Source organism: Rosa chinensis, chromosome 7 (genome assembly GCF_002994745.2).
Source record: "Rosa chinensis cultivar Old Blush chromosome 7, RchiOBHm-V2, whole genome shotgun sequence".
NCBI lineage: Eukaryota > Viridiplantae > Streptophyta > Magnoliopsida > Rosales > Rosaceae > Rosa > Rosa chinensis.
The window spans coordinates 29,951,250-29,970,884 of record NC_037094.1 but is presented as its reverse complement, the minus strand read 5'-3'; the positions used below and the strand labels follow the sequence as shown (position 1 = coordinate 29,970,884).

The following is a 19,635-nucleotide window of genomic DNA, read 5'->3' as shown; positions in this document are numbered from 1 at the left end:
TAAATAACTTCTTATCAAAGTCCAGATACTTACCTGCAATTGAAACTACATTCATAATAATTTTCCTATTCTCTAGAGCAGACGGAATACCTGAAATCTTGACCCAGAATAAGAGATGATACATGGAAACCTCAAGCGGATCCGCAAGCCCATCATACTATTGCAGCAGTACAGGAGTCGGTTAAAGTACCATGGTCCGCCACTGATAACATTTGTTGCGGTCTCTCTTCAGATCAAAAGTAAATACAAACAGGCCTTGCACTCTGGCTTGCACTTTGAAGCCTCCATCAAGGACCCAAATTCGCCGGAAATGGTGTTGAAGGTCGCTAGCTTCATGTTTCTTCTTTGTCAAAGGTTTGGCTAGAAGAAAAGCTTGAGAGTTTGATTTGTTGCCTCCATCGTTTAGGTGAGAGATGTCGACAACGTCAGCGCCTGCCAATGCAAGCGAAGCAGCAAAGCTTGCATTAACATCCTCGATGGATGCCATGCATTCGGTGAGGGGAGGTTGGGATGCCGTGAAGAGAAGGCTAGGGTTTGGAATTTGGAAGTGGCTAGGGTTTTTTGTCAGTGTTTTAGAATGCAATAAAATACTCAACTTTCTTATCTTTGTTGTTTTTCAAGTTGAAAAACTTGATGCCTCTAAGATTTTAAAATATTCAATATATGTTAATATCTTTGTGATCGATATAGTCATGGTCAATATTAAAATTGCTTATGTTGGTACGTTGTTTTGCAAACAAAGTGATTGATCATGATGTATTCATGCATTTAAGGTATATTTGATGGTTTTATAACTTCGTTCAATATGATTCAACCAATTTGGTTTTTTTTTTTTTTTGATACGTCCAACCAATTTGGTTGCTTGCTAATTCCTCATGTTGACTACAATTATTATATCTGCCATTGACGTTCACACATAATCTTGAAGAAACATCGATTGTATTATGAAGACGAGGAGAACATTTAACCTATAAGAAAATATTTAATTAATATTTTCATATATAAAATATTTAATTCTTATTTTACTTTCGTGGACTCTTCTTTGTTTGTTTTTATTTATTTATTAATGAGGAAATGTATAGATGGAAGTTTGATGACAAAAAAATATAGGGGGTATGCATTAAGTAATTGGGGATGTGTAAATAAAACTTCACTGTTAGTCCTAAATCCTAATATTGCCTGTATAAAAAAAAAAAAAAATTCAAGACAATCCATGCTTTTTAGTTTTTACCGTAAGAAAATAGCCTAAAGAAAATGTAATTTACCGTTTACTCTTACAAATCACAATGACACATTCGTAATTTTAACACAAAGTCACACATAAGGAGAGGCCAAAACCCTAGAATAAACCCGCCATTCTTCTTTCCCAAACCTTCAGCCTCTGTTCGCTTTTCTTCCCCAGAGTCATTAGCTCCCACCTCACTTCGGCTTCAACAATGGGTCGGAAGCTCAAAGACCCCTCAACTCTCAGCGACCCAGAAGCCCAGGAAGCCACGAACCACCGCGAAGCCAAAGCCGAGAAGAAGAAAAAGAAGCACAAAAACAAACACAGAGACGAAGAAGAAGAAGAAGATGACCAACTCAGTCCTCCTAAGCGAAAGTTGGAGGAAGAAAATTCAGATTCTAAAAAGAAGAAGAAGAAGCACAAGAAATCGAAAGAGAGCGTAAACAATGAGGAGGAGCCGAAGAGAAATGGAGAAGTGGAAGAGAGTAATTCCACGGATGCGGTTGTGATGGTTACTGGGAAAGATGCTGATGAAGCCAAATACAAGCCGTTGGATTCGTTTGCGGAGTCGAAGCTTCCCAGTGAGGTTTTACAGTGCTGTGTGAATTTCCAGAGACCTTCTCCGATTCAGTCCCGGGCGTGGCCTTTCTTGTTGGACGGTCGTGATTTTATCGGGATTGCGAAAACTGGGTCAGGTAAGTTATTGTGATTTGGGATTTTAAAGTTTGAGTTGTTTAGTGGTTAAAGGTTAAAGCTTTTGATTCTGTGCAGGTAAGACTTTGGCGTTTGGGATACCGGCTATTAATCAGGTGTTGAATAAGAGGAATGGTAAGTTTTCGAGGGGGAGATATCCTCTTTGTCTTGTGCTCGCACCTACAAGGGAGCTAGCTCAACAAGTATGTTTTTCGAGACCCAAGATGTGTTTTTTCGGAACTGTTGCTGGCCTTTTCTTTTTCCTTTTCTGTATGAAACAGAGAATGCTGGTCACATCCAGTGATTTTTACATGTTTTGGTATGGTGCATACATCTACATTACAATAGTACATGCATTAGTGTTTACTAGAAAATAGAACAAAGAAGATAACCCTTTATTTCCGGTTGTTGCTTATGAAGAACCATTAGGAATGAGATCTCAAGTCTCACCTGAGACGGGTGGTGTCTATCATGGCATCCTCCAAAAGTCTAGACATGAATACACGAGCACCCTATAATTTCTTGTGTACCTATTAATTAACATAGGCATCAACCCTGTCAGTTGATTGTAAAAGAACCATAATTTACAAAAACCATGAAAATGTTTCTGGAAAAACATGCAGATCATTTATGATAATGATGGGAAGTCTTTTTTAAGTGTACAAAAGAATCTTTGGCTTGATTGGGGCAAATATGATGTTTTTATATGTCATTCACCATTATTTTTGTTATTCTATTTCTTTTCACCTTCTGCTTGGGTGTTTGTTCTGATCATTGCATTATTTGAAGCTTATTTCTGTGAAAGAGGCAAGTAATCACCATCTTATCTTCTGGTTCTGGTGGCAGATTTCAGATGTACTGGTTGAGGCTGGGAAATCTTGTGGTGTGGAATCAGTTTGTTTGTATGGAGGAACATCTAAAGGACCTCAAATATCTTCTCTGAAATCTGGTGTGGTAAGATATTTCACTTTTCTTTTTAATTAAATATCCCACAATTTTGAATTAATTTTATTCCGTAATTAGTTAGTCTTTTTCTTCCTTTATATCTATTCACATTTTTCTACAATTGGCACTGTAATGGGCTAGTAACCTTGCGACTCAGAAGCCTGCCATGATGACTGGGTTGGGCCCTTGGATCAGAATTTTGACTGTAAACTTGGTCTTTTTTCCTGGTGCATCATTAGTGAACCTCTATGACATTTTAGTTTGGTTTTGAATTAGTTAATTGTTGCCAATGAGGGAGGGTTCACTTTACCAGCGCTTGGTCCTGTACTTGATGTTCTCAAAGCTTGAATTTTTTCTGCTTGTATGCATCTATGTATTCTGTAACAATCATATTGTACACTTTGGTTCCACAGTTCATTTTCTTATTATGGTTTTCATAAACTTTTCTGTGTGTTCTAGGACATTGTTATTGGAACACCTGGTCGTTTGAAGGATCTCATTGAAATGGGTTTGTGTTGCCTTAAGGAAGTATCTTTTGCGGTAAGTATACAGAAAACCTGGTGTTACTTGTTTCTTAATTATCATGTCTTGGTTTTCACATTTAGGAGCTGCATCTTATTACTTCAATCATATGCCTATCCCTTTTCTTATGGTGACTAATGTTTCTGGATTGGGTGTAATTGAATTTGATTTCATAATTGCGCATGAGTCTCTTTAAAAGGGACCCAAGTTTTGAAATGGCTGTCAATTGTCCATTAGCTATCTTGGAATGGTGGCAATGTCTTTGGGTAGGGAAGATCCAGAGATGATCATAGTTATATATACCTATTCCGCAACTGTTCCATCTTAGAACAAAGCAGAATGATAAGTTCTTGGATTGATAGGAATCTTACCTATGTCTTTAGGTAGGTGTGTTACAGTCTTTTTAATCGGCTCAGTAGCATCAGGAATTAACCGACTCTACTAGTGCATTCTGCTAGAAGTCTAGTGAAATGAATAGGTTCGCTGTATAAGTTTAGTATGAAAGCCTTCACATTGTAGGTGTGGAGTATGACCGTGAACATGATTTGGAATGAAATGGTGCCACTATTAGAAGAGTTGGTCATGATGGGAATGGATTTCCGCAATTTTTTTCTGGTTTTCATCTTGGCATCTAGATTGAGGACCATTCTTGAAAATGCTTTGCTTGTGACTGCAATATCGTTCCAAACGCCATCTGGGTCCGTATAATTTTTTGCTAAGAGCTTCTAGAATGCAATAAAACTGGGACATCATAGTTTTATGATAGGAGGCAGTACATTGTATCTGAAAATTTTTGTGTTGCTTTTTGATAAGATTTGTTTTTTGTCAATTTTAGTTTGGATGCCAAATCTTTTGACCAGTAATATTCTGTAGGTCCTTGATGAAGCAGATAGAATGCTTGACATGGGATTTGAACCTGAAGTCCGCTATATACTGGGACAGACATGCTCGGGTAAGTCATACTTTACCAATAGTTTTCTGGTGTGATATCTTTTTTCATTTTTTCTTTTCTTTTTGTAATTTTCATTTGCAGTCTTCATAAACAAGTTGTAGAATTTACCGCCCCACTCTGTCATTCCTTTTTCCGGTACAATATTGGCCATCCAAATCAAAGCTTGATTTTCTTTTCCAGTTGCTCCTGTTAAGGTTTAGGTTATATGCTTTCGTTCTCTGGTTTTGGGGACTAAACCTTATAGTCTTCTCAGTTACAAGAGATTTAATGATCTAACGATTTGGTTATTTGTAGTTCTTAACCCATAGATAATTTGGGGGGGGGGGGGGGGGGGGGAATTTCTACAACATCAATAATTATATGAATAAGTGGTACTGTTCCAAATGTGCAACGAGAAGCAATGCCTTTTACTCCCAGCCTGTTCTCAGGTGTCACATAGGAGGAGTACCAAGAGTAGTTTGAGCCATGACGTGATGATCTTGGAGAACACATCCAATTTAAACTCTAAACCTCAAATGAGGATTTATGTGAACGTACTTATGTTTGCTCCATATATATTGAATGCTTCCAATTCTTAATTTTCTTAGGCTTTTTCATTCTAGTGATAGACATCTCTTGACATGATGATTTTGGAAAAGACATCCAATTTAAACTCTAAACCTCAAATAAGGACTTGTGAATGTACTTATGTCTGCTCCAAATATATTGAATGTAGGACCTCCAATTCTTAATTTTATTAGGCTTTTTCATCTTAGTGATAGACATCTCTTGACTCTGCAGCTCGCCAAATGGTAATGTTCAGCGCAACTTGGCCTCCATCTGTTCATCAGTTAGCTCAGGAGTTCATGGATCCTAATCCAGTTAAGGTGTGATTTCTGAAATCTCATGACCTTGACACAGTATCTTATACACATCATATGGAAACTAATTAGATTGTTTCAGGTGGTTGTTGGTTCAGAGGATTTAGCTGCCAACCATGATGTCCTGCAGATAGTCGAGGTAAAACTTCTCAACCTCAATTTAAATGTTAATCAAATACATGCACACATAATTAACATCCTTTTCACTTTCATAGGTCTTGGATGATCGATCTCGCGATGGGCGTTTGGTTGCTTTGCTAGAAAAATACCACAAATCCAAAGGGTATGAATTGATACATTATTTTTATTATTTTTGTTTGAGCTGTCCCTCAGCAAAACCCTATAGGATTTATTTTAACCTAATGCGGAACCAGTGTATGTTTCTTGGAAGATGCTGACTGTTGGCATTTTCTTGGGAGTCATAGAGTTCTACAGTTCATGTGGCGGTCCTTATCTTTTAAGAAGTTGCATTTTGCAGTTGTAATTTCAACAATTACAAATGCAATATGTAATTTGCAATTTCAATATTTTTCTTTCTAAAAAAAATTGTAATTTCAGTATGTAATCTGCAAGTTAATGCTATCTTTGTGTGGTTGGATGGATTCCACTTAGTTTACTTGTATGTGTATATATATATATATATATATATATATATATATATATATATATTCAATGTTTATGTTATACAGTAGATCTCCATTCATACTTGTTTGCTTTATTGATGATGTATTTTATATATGATGGTGCTAAATCCTGCTAATACTGAGGTTTTACTATGTCCAGAAACAGAGTTTTGGTGTTTGTCTTGTACAAAATGGAAGCTACTCGTGTTGAAAATATGCTGCAAAGAGGGTAAGCTCCTGGTCATTCATAGATAAATTAACTTAACATGCTAGCATATTAACAATTCTGGCTTTGCTATAAGCTGCTGAAAGTAAAACAAGAAAGCTACTGATGGTATTATGGATTGCTGTTTCCAGGGGTTGGAAGGTCTGTTCTATACATGGTGATAAAGCACAAAATCAGCGCACACAGGCACTATCTCTATTTAAGCAGGGAAGCTGTCCCTTGATGGTATGTTGTAGACAAGTGATCTATTTTTTTTTTTTAGCACTCAAAAGATGCCAACTGGCCTGATGGCACTACTCTACAGTCTCTACCCTGTGGTCAAGTTTCAACTTGAAATTGTCTATATTTTACATCAAATTTTCTATGCTTGATAACCTCTCACCCAACAATTTGATGGAAGTTCACTCATCAAAATTCAGTTTCCTAATTTATAGCAGTCTTGCTTCATTGAGCCAAAAGAAAAATTGATACCTTGCTTTATTTTATTGTTGGCAACAGGAAGTAACGTCAGTTTAGATACAAATTCTAATGACAGTTTTGATTTTGGTAGCAATCTCAGTTTTATAATTAAGTTAAACAAAAAAGAAGGGAGCGCATTGTTTGTCTCACTTGCAGTGTGCCTCAATTATCCAAACCGTTCATTTTTAGGTCTCCCTTCAAGGATCTTTCATTACGTAAAAGTCAGCCAAATTGATCTGTTTAGTCCTTGTTACATTCTTAAATTGTTGATCATGTCTATCTGTTTTATCAGAATTAGATGACTAACTCATTTCCATCTGGTTGCTTTATTTTTTTAATTTTTACTTTTTCCTAGAGAGAACCTAAAAATTGGACCAGTTTGGATAATCGGAACACTGGGGTGAGCCCCGCATGTATCAGGGAATCCTTCTTTCGTGGGGGATTTTCAATCAAATCTCAACCTTTGTGAATCAATTTGAACAAACCGAGAATAAGGAAAGTGAGTGTACAGGCAAAATAAGGGGATATTATTGTAGTGGAAACTTGGGATGGTAGTGATGCACTCAAATGATTTCATTGGTATTTTCAGATCTATATAAAGAAAAACATGTCTGAGATGTGTACAGGGGTTGTTGATCATTAAATCTGTTAGATTTTTTTAGAGAGCAACTTGTGGTTAGTTTATTCGGAAGGATCTATTTGTTTGAAGAGATCATAATAAACTTTCTATAGCTATTTTGTAACATGCTGAACAGCCGTGGATCTTATCTAAAACATATACTTGCAGATTGCTACTGATGTGGCTGCTCGGGGATTAGATATCCCAGATGTTGAGGTAGTGATTAACTATAGTTTTCCACTCACTACCGAGGATTATGTCCACAGAATTGGGCGTACTGGACGGGCTGGTAAGAAGGGTGTCGCTCATACCTTTTTCACTCATCACAACAAGGTAACACTAAATATATTAATTATAAATTGTTATGTTATTTTTGTAGAAGATTGTCAAGCTATGATCTTATGATAATGTATTGATGGGACTATTTCAGGGACTTGCTGGGGAGCTGGTCAATGTTCTCAAAGAAGCTGGGCAAAATGTGCCAGCTGACTTGTTGAAGTTTGGCACTCATGTAAAGAAAAAGGTATGTATTTGTTCTCTTTAATTTTCTTCCTTCTTTTAGTGGTATTTGTACTGCATAAATTGTAATCATGTATTCCTTTTGGAATTGAAATACAGGAATCCAAACTTTATGGGGCTCACTTCAGAGAAATTTCTGCCGATGCTCCAAAGGCTAAAAAGATCACATTCGCTGACTCTGATGATGAAGACTAACTTAACTCAGATTACAACCCGAAACCATTCTTAAATAGGGAACAAGTGAAAGATAGAGTTGGTTAGAAACCGATTACTATGTAATATATTTTTGTTTTTTGTTTACTTTCCTTTTCTTTTTTCCTTTTATTTTCTGGTGTATACTACAATTCAATTCATAGATGCTGAATAAGTATATTTGATTATTGTTTTTTAAATTAATGATCATAAGCGTATCCTTTTACTGGCTTCTTGCATATTCCTGTATTTGTTGAACACGTACTTGAGATTTGATAATATGATCTGGTTATTTATAGCACTCACATGGCGAGCAACGAGCAACATTCTGCGTTGCTCACTCTTGGAACCTGTTGAGTTTAGACTTTAGTGTATGGGGAACAAGGTTTCAAAAGTTTCTTCTTCTCTATTTGCACCTTTTGCGCTCGTGACTTTCATTTCTTTCAAATAGGAAAGTTTGTATTTAATCTTGCTTGTTGAACTTAAGAATTATGGTATATGGTTACCTGGTCACGGATTACTAAACATACTGCATAACTCACTAGATGGTCTAACGATCAAGAATGCAAAAAAAAGGGTTTGGAACTCAAATTCCTTTTAGACTCTGTCCAATTGACAAAACTCCAAGGTCGTCCTCTCGTTGATTATATATGTCATTGAAAAATGGATACAGGGTATCTCACATTTCCTCATCAGCTTCTTGATGCATTGACAGTTGCAGAGGTCATTTCTTGCTGGTGTATGACGATAAGACTGAATGGGGTAAAGACCATGTAGGTGTTTTTATTTTCTCTTTTAAAGCCCCGTCTCCTTTGCAGTCAGAATTTGTTAAACAGATGCACATGTCATGCTCATGGTGCATTGTAGGGTTAAAGACCATAATAATACCTTCGATTGGTTTGGTCATTCGAGAGCAGTGGAGTTTAATATACTCCCCCGGAGTTCGATCGTGAGTATTAGATTTAGCTCACATGTATTAGGAGAATCCATGATTGGGAGTGCTTGTCATTTGGCCTTTTCTATTTTGTTAAGAAACTGAAAATAAAATATTTTTAACAACTTGCATCATCCTGCTCCAGCCAAAAGTAAAAGCATGCAGGTTCAATGCTGGGAAATCACTTGTTGGAACAACATAGTGGACATCATTGTTAGGTCCCCCATCAAATCTTTGATCGTATTCAGCTGTGCTTTGAAATGGTGTCATTCAATGGTCTTTTTGAATTGCGATTAGATTGTGGATTTTGATTTAGCCATAAGTTGCAAAGCTGGGTCTACAAAGTTTTGAAAATAGCCCTTAGAAAAGATGGGTTGGTGGAGGTGATTGTGTTTATAGTGCAGCTGATTGCCTAGTCTCTTGCTTGCATGATGGCCGCTGTCCTCTTGTTCTCTCTTTCTCTAGTGTCTCCTTCTCTCTCTCCCATTGAAAGATATGAAGGCCTGTGTGAATTTGTTCTATTAGAGAAACTGTTACTCAACATAGTTATTATGGAAGAGATCAAGAGAAGGCCAATATGGGTGGGCATGGAATAATTGCAGATTTTGCTTTATATGTATTTTCTGTCCTGCTTGTTTTTATGCATCGCATGCATTACTCAACTCCCTGGTTGGTGAACCTGTTATTGGTTTCTTCCCTAAATTTATTTGTTCCATTTCTGAATTGCAGATATGTTGAATCACTGACTACAGGGTTGCCAACCAGGTTTGCATTTGAAAACTTAAGGAATGAAAATGTATAAGTTAATATTTACTTGTTCCACCTTGTCATTAGATGGTGAGGAACTGATACCATTAGTTGGTGCAGAGTGCTACTTGAACCAAGAAATCTGAGAGTTTGAGAGTCTGAGAGTTATAAATGGGAGCTAAACTGGGTTTACTATATTGAGGCCAAGTAGTATGTAATTGTCTAGTGTTAATTGATATGCTGTCATGTAGTATATGATTGTCTCTTGGGTTTACATCAATATAGGTCTTTTATACTCGAGGCTTACGAGCCTTACGCCTTCTTGATGCTCACCGAAAAACGCCTCGGCCTACGCCTCGGCGTTTTAAAACATTGCTTGGATCCAATGCTTTCCATTGCACTCTTTAACATGCTAAAAGACTCTGTCAGATCACCCATATGCTGAGGCATATTCTCCAGCAGTTCCATCATATCAAGACGCCTATTCTCATCCAATTCAGACAAGAAGTTATCCATGATTCCAGCCAAGTTCGTATCCTCCATCAATTTAACCACCTGATCCAGCATTTCAGGTATATGATTCGCAAATCCGGGATTAACGTTCAACGTCGACTCTATCAATCCGGGCATTTTCTCCAACAATTCAGGCATCTTCCCCTGAAATTTATATGCCTTCTTCACCATCGATCTAGGTACCATCCCCACAAATTTGAGCATCTTCTCCACGGTTTCAGGTATCTTCACGAATTCCAATGACGCCATCACTTCAGTCATAATCGCTTGCAATTGATTCCCCATCAATGTACGCATCGTATCCACGACCTTCAAATGTGGGTTGAGACCCCATGGTGTTCGGAATAATTCTTCAAATCTACCGGTCAAATTTGAAATTAAAGAAGACAAAATTAAATTTGTCAGCAAATTATTTAGTGTCTTACAAATTTTATAAGAACATTTTTGAATCTAAACTCTGAAGTCTAAACTAACATGCAAGATGGAATGAACATGGTTGATTCCGGCTGAATTATGGTCTGTTGGTTAGTTAACACAACTAACATTTTTCCCCCTTTCCACAATTCAATTGTTCACAGTTGGTTAATTAACCATATAAAATAGCAGGATGATCAATAATTACAAATGACAACAAAGAAAAAATGAAAAATAAGTATTTAATAATGAAAAAAAACAGGCTTGTTTATTCTTTCTTTTCGTTTTTATTTTGGCTCAAGAAAAGTTAAATGATATAGATAAAGAGAAATGAAGTACCTTGTGCCTTGCTGATATACGAAATGCTCTGGATCGTTGAGTATGACTTGGTAATTGCTCCCGAAGTCATAAGCAGAGGCTGAAAAATGAGGGCACTCTCTCACATACAACTCTTGCAATGAAGGACACTCCATATCAATAGCAGCACTACCACTGTACAGCATAGGAAGATTCACCAAGACTAGGGACTTCAATTTTGGAAGAACGGTCTTCTTACTGAGCTCCGATTCCTTACTTGCCTCGATTACTCTTTCCAAATTTGGGCAACTCTCTAAAAAAATGTTTTCCACTTGGGAAAGGCATTGAGCTACATCAAATGTGAAGAGACCTCCTAGAAAGTTGCAACGGGAAATGGTTAAACTTGTAAGTGCTTGGAACATTGCAGGTGGAGCAGGACCATTACATATGCTCTTGACTGCATCTAGCTCAAACAACTCCATCCTTCTCAGTTTTGATTGTTCTATCTCGAATCCTTCACATCCAAACACATATTCCATTCCAGGCAGACGCTTACAAAATAGGTTCTTCAGATTTGAAAGTCTCTGTAACAATTGTGATGGTAACAGGGCATTTCCCAAGTTAGGACAATCATGTACCTCCAATACCTTCAGATTCCAGAGAGACCTAGATGGTAATTCACCAAGACATAACTCCTTCAAGGAATCCATACTGTCCAGATGCAACTCTTCCAATTTCTCGAACACAGCTTTATTTTGATTCCTTCTTGTTATGTCCACAAGTATCAATGCTTCCAAGCTCTCATTGGGACCAATAACAGAGAGATGCTTCAGACTATGTAACCTCCCATGGTGATATTCCATGAAGATGTTATTTAACCCTGTGAAATTCACATACACTAGCGTCTCTGTATTCTCTGTCACCACGCTGACAAACCAAGCTGGTAACATACTAATGGTTGTATCAAGAATCAAAGTTCTTGAATATGTATGATAATCTCGCCTGAATTGACTGCGCATCTCTCTGATAATATTTCTGGTGTTCCTGTCTCTAGCAATACATATATCAAAGCAAGTCCAACTCAGATCGACACAAGCCTTTCTAGGGATGCAATTCGCATGAGATATGCAAACCTTCAAACAGTTCAAATATGATAAGTTAGTTACCTCATCAAAGCTAACATTGGTTCTTTCCCCTTCTCCCTCAACTTTACTCCCCCAGTCCCAAAATCCACAGTGCAAGCACAGTTCTTCTAATTTACGCAATTCTGATATCACCCCTGGTGGAATTCTGACGATACCTCCACCCACTGAACCCTGGTCACTAACATCCAACAGCCTTAAATTGGTTAAATTGGTATTCTTTCATACTGAGAATCTCAAGCTTCTTAAAATATTTCAGTACGGAAATGTCAGATAGAGAATCTAAATACAACCCTTGGAGATTGCTTAGGTGAATAAATGACTTGGATAGGGATGATATACTAGTGCAACTAAGATCTACGACTCTTAGTAAACTAGTATTTTTGAAAAAGGTATCAGGGATCTGATCTAAATCATCATTCTCTTGTAGTAATAAAATTTGGAGTTTCGGACATACCAGCTCTTCAGGTAGCTTGCAAATGTCGTTCTTCATAAGTGAAATTGCAGAATGGCCTTCACTCAATCGACGTGGCCAATTCTTCAAACGACAGCCAGCTTCTATGAAAAATCCTCGCTCATCTTCAGAACGTGCAATTTGAATTGCTGTATCCCTGATGACATCATGCATCCTAACACATCCATCAAATTCACTATCCAAAAGCAAGCTAGAATGTATAAGGTACTTGACCACGGAACCAGCTTCTCCTCTGGCTTCTTGGATTGTCTCAGTATCTTTAAACAATCCTGTCCCGATCCCATAATTGAACAAGTCTTCTATTTGGATGTCATAGCCTTCTGGGAATAGGCAACAAAGCAAGAAACATGACTTGGAGTCCTCATCTTTCAAGAAATCATAGCTTAATTTTATGCATTTGGATGCATCTCCTTCATCGTCACGGTTGGCAGCTTGTGACTTCTCTAGCCGTTGAACTGCGTGTTCCCACTCTGTCAGACCTTTATCTCCAAGTGTCCTTGCAACTGCTATCAATGCAATTGGTAGACCACCACATTCTCGAGCTACCTTCCTTGCGACATCCTCGAAATCGGTCGATTCAAGAGACTTTCTTGCATATTTCACAAACAATGTCCATGAATCTTCTTTCGATAGGCTATTGAGGGTGATATCTTCTTGGCTCCTCATGACATGACAAACACTCCGTCTCCTTGTGGTAAGTAGGACTTTGGAGTTGCAACTCTGAAGAATGTCGTGGGTCGGAATTCCTATTCTTGGCAGATCTATTAGACCCCAAACGTTGTCCAAGATTATAAGTATTTTGTTTCTTCTCATTATCTCCGAAGACAATCTAGAAGCTCTCCCCTCCACTGTCTCATTCATCAATATGATGCCTAGCCCATCTGCCAATATGCCCTGAATATTTTTCAAATCATGGGTTTGATTAACTCTAACCATAATCACATGATCAAAAAGGCCTTGCTTTCGAGCTTCTTGACTGACATGTTTCACAAGGGTTGTCTTTCCAACGCCCCCCATGCCGTACACCCCAACGGCATGACCTTGTTATCTTTTAATGCCTTCATAAGTTGATCCATGGCTTGTCTTGTTGCTTCAAATACTGTGAAATCCCCGGTGGACTCAATTGTAGTGGGTAGTACTTTAGTGCAGACAAAGTCAACAATGGCATCAACAAGTTCTCTGTCAGTCCTACAAGGAAGATATCAAGGGTCAAACAACCTATTAGGTAAATATAACAGACTCCAAATGATAAAACTACAACTCTTGGTAATTAAGATAGCCTTATGATATGCTTACCTCCAAGTGCGAATGCATTCATGTATGACATGTTAATAAGGGAGGGAGGTACGGTACTAGAGAGATTATTTGGACTAATTGCAAAAGTAGATAAGCTTTTCAGTTGACCAATCTCCTCTGGAATACTGCCCACCAAATTGTTCACTGTTAAGGATAGTACATTGATTGATGAAAGATTTCACAAGGAATGTGAGATGCCTCCCCTGTCAGATTGTTTGTCTGAAGATTAAGGTACACCAGCTTCAACAGTGAGCCAATCTCTGATTGAATATCGCCGGTAAGGCGGTCTGATCCAAAACTTATGATGCTCAGTTCCGGGCAGAAGGTCAGGTTGACTGGAGTTCCCCCCTTCAACTTGTTCTTACTGAGATTTATATGCCGGAGTCTGAACAAATGATCAACTTGCTGTGGAATCTTGCCGGAGAAGCTGTTATCTCGAAGGCTGATGAACCTGACAAAAGAGAGGTTGCCAATGTCAGTTGTTCCTTGCAAGTCAGAACCCCCTAGTTTCAAGGCTGTTATTCTTTGATGCCTTGTGCCGCAAGTAACTCCATGCCAGTTGCAGAAGTGAAGGGATTCATTCCATGAGTTCAACAGCCCTTGTGGTTCGGTGACTATAGATTCTTTGAACTTGAGCAAGGCGAATTGATCCGTTTAATTAATAATAGCTCAATGCATTTGCTGATTTGCACCGATGGTAGGTTGGGATAAGGTAATCAAAGAAGAATGGTAGTCACATATTCACATGAGGGTGTAGAGAGCGAAATGCACATAAGCTGGGAATATAAATCTCCATTGAGTTGGCCAAATGAAGCTAAATCGTTATGGTGTGCTGTGTCGCCTCTATTCTTCTCAGTTTATATATAGTTACAAAGGTAGAGTGAACTTCCAAACTGCCGATATTTAAATGCTTCACATATCGAAGAATATCTGCAGAGATCAGTACATTAAAGAAAGAGTGATTTGTTTTTGAGGATGTTATATTTTATGTTCAGTACCGTCATGGTTCATCAACCAATCTTCTATGCGCATTGCTAATTTGCTATTATGTTAGCAATTACTAAAGACCATTGAATTTTTATCTTCTTCATCGAAAATGTGCCCATCCACCAAGTTAGGAGAATTTGTTTAATCCCAACATGACCAGATCAATTACAATATCATTATGGAGATTTATAACTCGGATAAACCAATTAAACGTTGATTATACAAACCACTACAGCTTCTTAATTCGAACTGTTGACGTTTGACGTTTTAATCTCTGTGCAGGTATTGAGATCTCATTGACATTGACATCAAAATCTGGAGGTGATGATGGGATAGGTGGGTGAATCTACTTTTTCAAATGGACGACCTTCTTATTATGCCACCAATTCATGATTCTCGGTTGGAAAAGCTAGCTATTGCAGTTTGACGTTTAACTTCAAAAGGACCATTCCAGTTCTCAACGATTTATGTATAAACTACGAAAGAGTGTTGTGATGCTCGTTTTGCAACAGTGCAATTGCATTGGTCCTTATTTTGCTCCGTCTAATTTACCCTGTTTAGTTTTGTTCTTAGAATTGTCAGCATTAATTTTTCTTTGCTTTGCTGGTTCAGTTTTCCTCTTTGGTCTTTTTGGTTTGATCTCTCTCTCTCTAATCTGTTCAGTCCTACAAACCAAAAGCTAAAAAGTAGAGTTTTATCATAACTTCTTTTTTCAGAATTCAGAAAAAGGATATAATATTATAAAGTTGAAGCTGTTTACATATGACTACTATTGCTACTGTAGTACAGATAGCCAGGAAAACAACTACTACCAATACATGAGAAAATATATGGGTTCGCAGAGGCCAAAAGATAAGAAGAACCTAACTAATATCAGCAGACCTGGTGAAATCATTTTCTAACAGAAAAAGGGGCATTGAAAAATCTGCAACCAGAATTACAATCATGCCCTAACCCAGCCAAGTTGTCTCCAAGCTTTTTTGGTTCTGTATAGCAAATCCTCTGATGAAGCATGTGAATAGGTTGGAGTCGAGCTGAGACCTGCAACCCAATCCAATCCCAATCTCAATCTCTTTAAAAGTCCCCAAAGCTCTGCATCCAAATCTTGACCAACTCCAAGCATGGCAGAGATTCCCCTTCAATGAAACACTACAATCACTCCGTAATACACCAGAAGCAGAGTGTCTCTGCCACCAATCCTCTGCAGGAAAACTCCAACTAAGCTGCACAACATTTCTAGCAAATTTTGGATTCACAGCCTTATTGGCTTCATAATAACCACAAACTTATCTGCAAATTGTCCTAGGCTTCCACATGAAAAGCATTACCCAAAAAAATCTTGCATCGGCATTTCCTTAAATGCTAAGCAGCAAAAAAGCATTGCCAAGGAACACCAAAATGCAGAATGGTATTGATATTTCAAGTTTAAAAGCAGCCAATCAATAAAAATCATAGAAAAGGAGGAATAGAACTCACAGTCATAGAGAGAGCATCCCAAATTGTCGTGGATGCCTGCATCCTTTGAAACGATAATCAATATATAGCAGCTAGTACACCTAGCACAACAGAGAGTGCGGCGGTTGCCACACTGCTTGTGCATTCTGCATTCATCGGCGAAAAGCCTGCCATCAACAACAATCCATAAGAACAAGTTCTAAACTTTAGGAGTCTCCATACGAAGCAACGCTGCCAATTGCAATCATTACCAGTGAAAAAGCACTGACAAGCACTTTTCAAATTGACATTGCCATTAGAAGGTCATGATCATAATTCTTTTGCCACCTAATTCACACAAGACTTCCTAAAACTGCATACTCCCTATCCAGACCACAACAACACAGAGACATTTGGATCCCCTATAGACTTTAAAACCCATAAACACAACTACCCAAAACATAAATTTTACTTTTTTTTTTTTTTTTTTTTGACTGGTTTGATTTCATTCAGCAAGAACAACACAGCAACGGACCCATCACGAATCTAGGCTTAAGCCACTAAACAAAACACGCGCCTCAGACACCTCTTCCTCAAAGAACAAAACTTTAGCCGAAGGCTTAAAATTGCAAAGAGAAATCTGGCTCTGAAAGAGAACAGCCGTAACCTGCCGCATATCCGAGCCCCGGAGGCGAGACGGTGGCCGGAGACCGTGCCTCGCCGGTGCATTGGGAGTAGGAGGTGCGCTCGGGATTCCAGATCTAGGGTTAGGGCTAGGGCTCGACGTAGGCGACAACATGAAAGAAGAAGGGGTTTTGTCTTGGAGCCCCAAACCCTGGAATAGAGTCGCCAATTTCCGAGGACCTGATTTCCGGCCACCCGGATTCGGCTTCAGGTATTTGTTCCGACGATCGGAACGGTTGGAATTGCGGGAATCAGAGAGCTTTGCCATGATGGAGATGGAGAGAGCGAAAGAGTTGGTGAGGTCGAGAGAGAGAGATGATCAGAGAAGGAGAAGCCAAGCATTTTGTTTTGATTTTCGGATATATAAGATACATACGCGTATAATATACGCGTATTAATATACGCGTATTGTACGCGTATAATATACGCGTAAAAATACGCGTATTAATTGTCTGTATTGCTTTTTTTCTACGCAATTTAGTGGTAGTGACTTTTTAATATCCTAATAAGGACTGAAAAATCGAAAATTTCGGCGAAATTTCGTCGATAATTTCGTTTTTTTTAGGGTCCGATATATCCGTAACATACCAAGCAACTTTCGGACGAAATTTTGGAAATTTTCCGATATATCGCCGAAATTAGCGATATTTCTGAAACTTCCGAAATTTCTCATGATTTCTCTCCATTCTTGCATGATTTCTCCTTTCTCATGATTTCTCTCCAAACTTCACACATGCAACACAAGATGAAGATCATGGGAGTAGGAGAGCAGGATCGGGTATTGGTGCTATAGGAAAACACTATACACCAATGGAAAGAGGTCAAGGAAGCATGTCAAGGCATGAAGATGATTCTTTATCTCCCACTTTTGACTCATTTGGTGTGGGAGGAAGCAATTATGAACCTTACTCTTATGGGCAAAACTTGGCAATGCCTTAGCCAGCATACATGACGCCTTATGGGATGCAATCAAGTGACAACTCATGGACACAATCTGAATGACAATCTTCAAATGATTATGGTTATGGCCAAAGTCAAGCAATGCATGATCCCTACTATAACTACCAGCACCAAAACCCGCAGCCAATCCCCCCGGACCCATATGGTTGGCATGTAAGTCAATACATGCAAAACTACAGAGGGGAGGTATCATTTAATGACTATTCTTCACAATACACTCAAGACTCTACATATAGAGATGATGAAGATAGTGAAGATTTTGTACCTCATAGGTCTTCTACGTGGTTCTAAGTTACTCATGTAATTCAAGGTGTAATGTATGATATGTATAAAGAATGTATATAAGGCGTGATGGCCTAGCCTCCTATTGGGTTTCCAACCATCAAAAAAAAATTAGATGTTTATTTCAAAAAATTTCTGAGTTGTCGACGATTTAGCAATGACCGTTTTATGTTAAATTATAACAAATTACTATATAACAATGTTTATTCAAGGTTTTCTTTTCATATATAGTAGACAACTGATAAAACAAACATATCCAAAAGTTTCACTTAAAATTTCCATTATTTTTCTTGATTTTTTATCGAAATCGATATATCCTCGAAATTTCCGTCGAAATTTCCGTTTTCGGGACCATCGATATTTCCTCGAAACTCGATATTTTGGTCCTTGCTAATTACACGGCGTATTTGTTAAAAATCAGAAAATGAAATTTCATTACTATGAAGTAAGGACTGAAATTTTTCCAAAATTGCATTAATTTTTTTTTTTTTTTTTTTTGAAAATAACAATTGCATATTTTCATAGAAAATTGGAATTCCAAATCTCCAACTACCCTAAACCGTATAATTAAAATCAATTCATTAGAGAATGTTTAGCAGGGATTCAAATTTGCTCACCACTTTTATTTTTTGGTGATCTCACCACCCTATTAAAACTTGTCACGTCATATATAATTGATTTTATACTTAAAATATATTTTTTTAATAAATCATCATGATTCACTTTAATTATGTTTTATAACACATAGTGGTTTTTTATTGAGTGGTGGTATCACCACCAAAGAATTAGTGGTGAGTAAATTTGAATCCCTTTAGCAGACTCTCTATTTTGGCTCCTTAGCTATTTTAGGGAGCATGTTTAGTTTTTTATAAATTTTAGCAGCTGCACCAAATTCCTAAGTGGCTCTCCATTATAATTTTTGGCTATCTCACTTCTAAATATAGAGAGCGAGATAAGACTCTCCATAATTTCGAATATTCATTTTGAGTTATTTTATGTAATTTATAAATAAAAAAAAACTTGACCTAGTATTGCTCTGCTAGGGTTTACTTTCTAGGGTTCTAGAAAGCAATTCTTTCTGCCATGGATGTGGAAATTCTTAGCTGGAATTGTAGAGGGATCTGCAATGACACTACAACAAGGGCTTTGAAGGATTTGATCCGTCAAAATCGACCCCAAATTTTGTTTCTTTGCGAAACCAAGATCAGTCAGTTGAATGATTTCAAGGCTCTTCATACTGTATTAGGTTTTCCTAATTCTTGTGAAGTTTTGAGTGATGGCCAATCGGGAGGACTGGGGATCTTCTGGAGCGATGAGGTGACGGCAACTGTAGGCACGGTCTCTGCGCATCATATGGACCTTGTATTCGATGGGGGAGCTGGTAACCCTAGGTGGAGGCTATCGGGCTTTTATGGCTTTGCACATACAGCAGATAGGGACCGTTCATGGCAGTTATTGAGGGATTTGAGTGATCTTGATTCGCTGCCATGGGTTGTAATTGGGGATTTCAATGAAATTCTCAATAATAGTGAGAAGATCGATGGTCCTGTTCGATCTGAAAGACAAATGAGAGGTTTTCGTGATGCACTTGGTTATGCTGACCTCCTTGATCTAGGGTTCTCTGGACCCCAATCT

At 38.0% G+C, this 19,635-nt stretch overlaps 2 protein-coding genes and 1 long non-coding RNA gene across 4 annotated transcripts; 1 reads left to right on the top strand and 2 right to left on the bottom strand.

Annotated features, from left to right (window-relative positions):
* Window positions 1-1,331: 1,331 nt before the first annotated feature.
* Window positions 1,332-8,076, top strand: LOC112179800 (DEAD-box ATP-dependent RNA helicase 5). Its single transcript, XM_024318281.2, has 13 exons — window positions 1,332-1,920; window positions 1,997-2,121; window positions 2,765-2,872; window positions 3,323-3,403; window positions 4,259-4,337; window positions 5,118-5,203; window positions 5,280-5,336; window positions 5,413-5,480; window positions 5,981-6,049; window positions 6,178-6,271; window positions 7,293-7,457; window positions 7,555-7,647; window positions 7,743-8,076. The coding sequence occupies exons 1-13, from the start codon at window positions 1,437-1,439 to the stop codon at window positions 7,836-7,838; spliced, it is 1,605 nt and encodes a 534-aa protein (XP_024174049.1). The 5' UTR covers window positions 1,332-1,436; the 3' UTR covers window positions 7,839-8,076.
* Window positions 8,077-9,498: 1,422 nt separating this feature from the next.
* On the bottom strand, window positions 9,499-13,374 carry LOC112176136 (probable disease resistance protein At1g15890). Its single transcript, XM_040511415.1, has 3 exons — window positions 12,340-13,374; window positions 10,783-12,056; window positions 9,499-10,387 (listed from the first exon to the last, which is right to left on the bottom strand). The coding sequence occupies exons 1-3, from the start codon at window positions 13,372-13,374 to the stop codon at window positions 9,829-9,831; spliced, it is 2,868 nt and encodes a 955-aa protein (XP_040367349.1). The 3' UTR covers window positions 9,499-9,828.
* Window positions 13,375-15,347: 1,973 nt separating this feature from the next.
* Window positions 15,348-17,098, bottom strand: LOC112176373. Of its 2 annotated transcripts, none has more exons than XR_005803851.1 (2): window positions 16,347-17,098; window positions 15,348-16,262 (listed from the first exon to the last, which is right to left on the bottom strand). It is a non-coding gene; the product is annotated as an uncharacterized LOC112176373 (long non-coding RNA). The 2 variants fall into 2 exon arrangements; XR_005803850.1 differs by having other exon boundaries at window positions 16,742-17,098.
* Window positions 17,099-19,635: the final 2,537 nt, after the last annotated feature.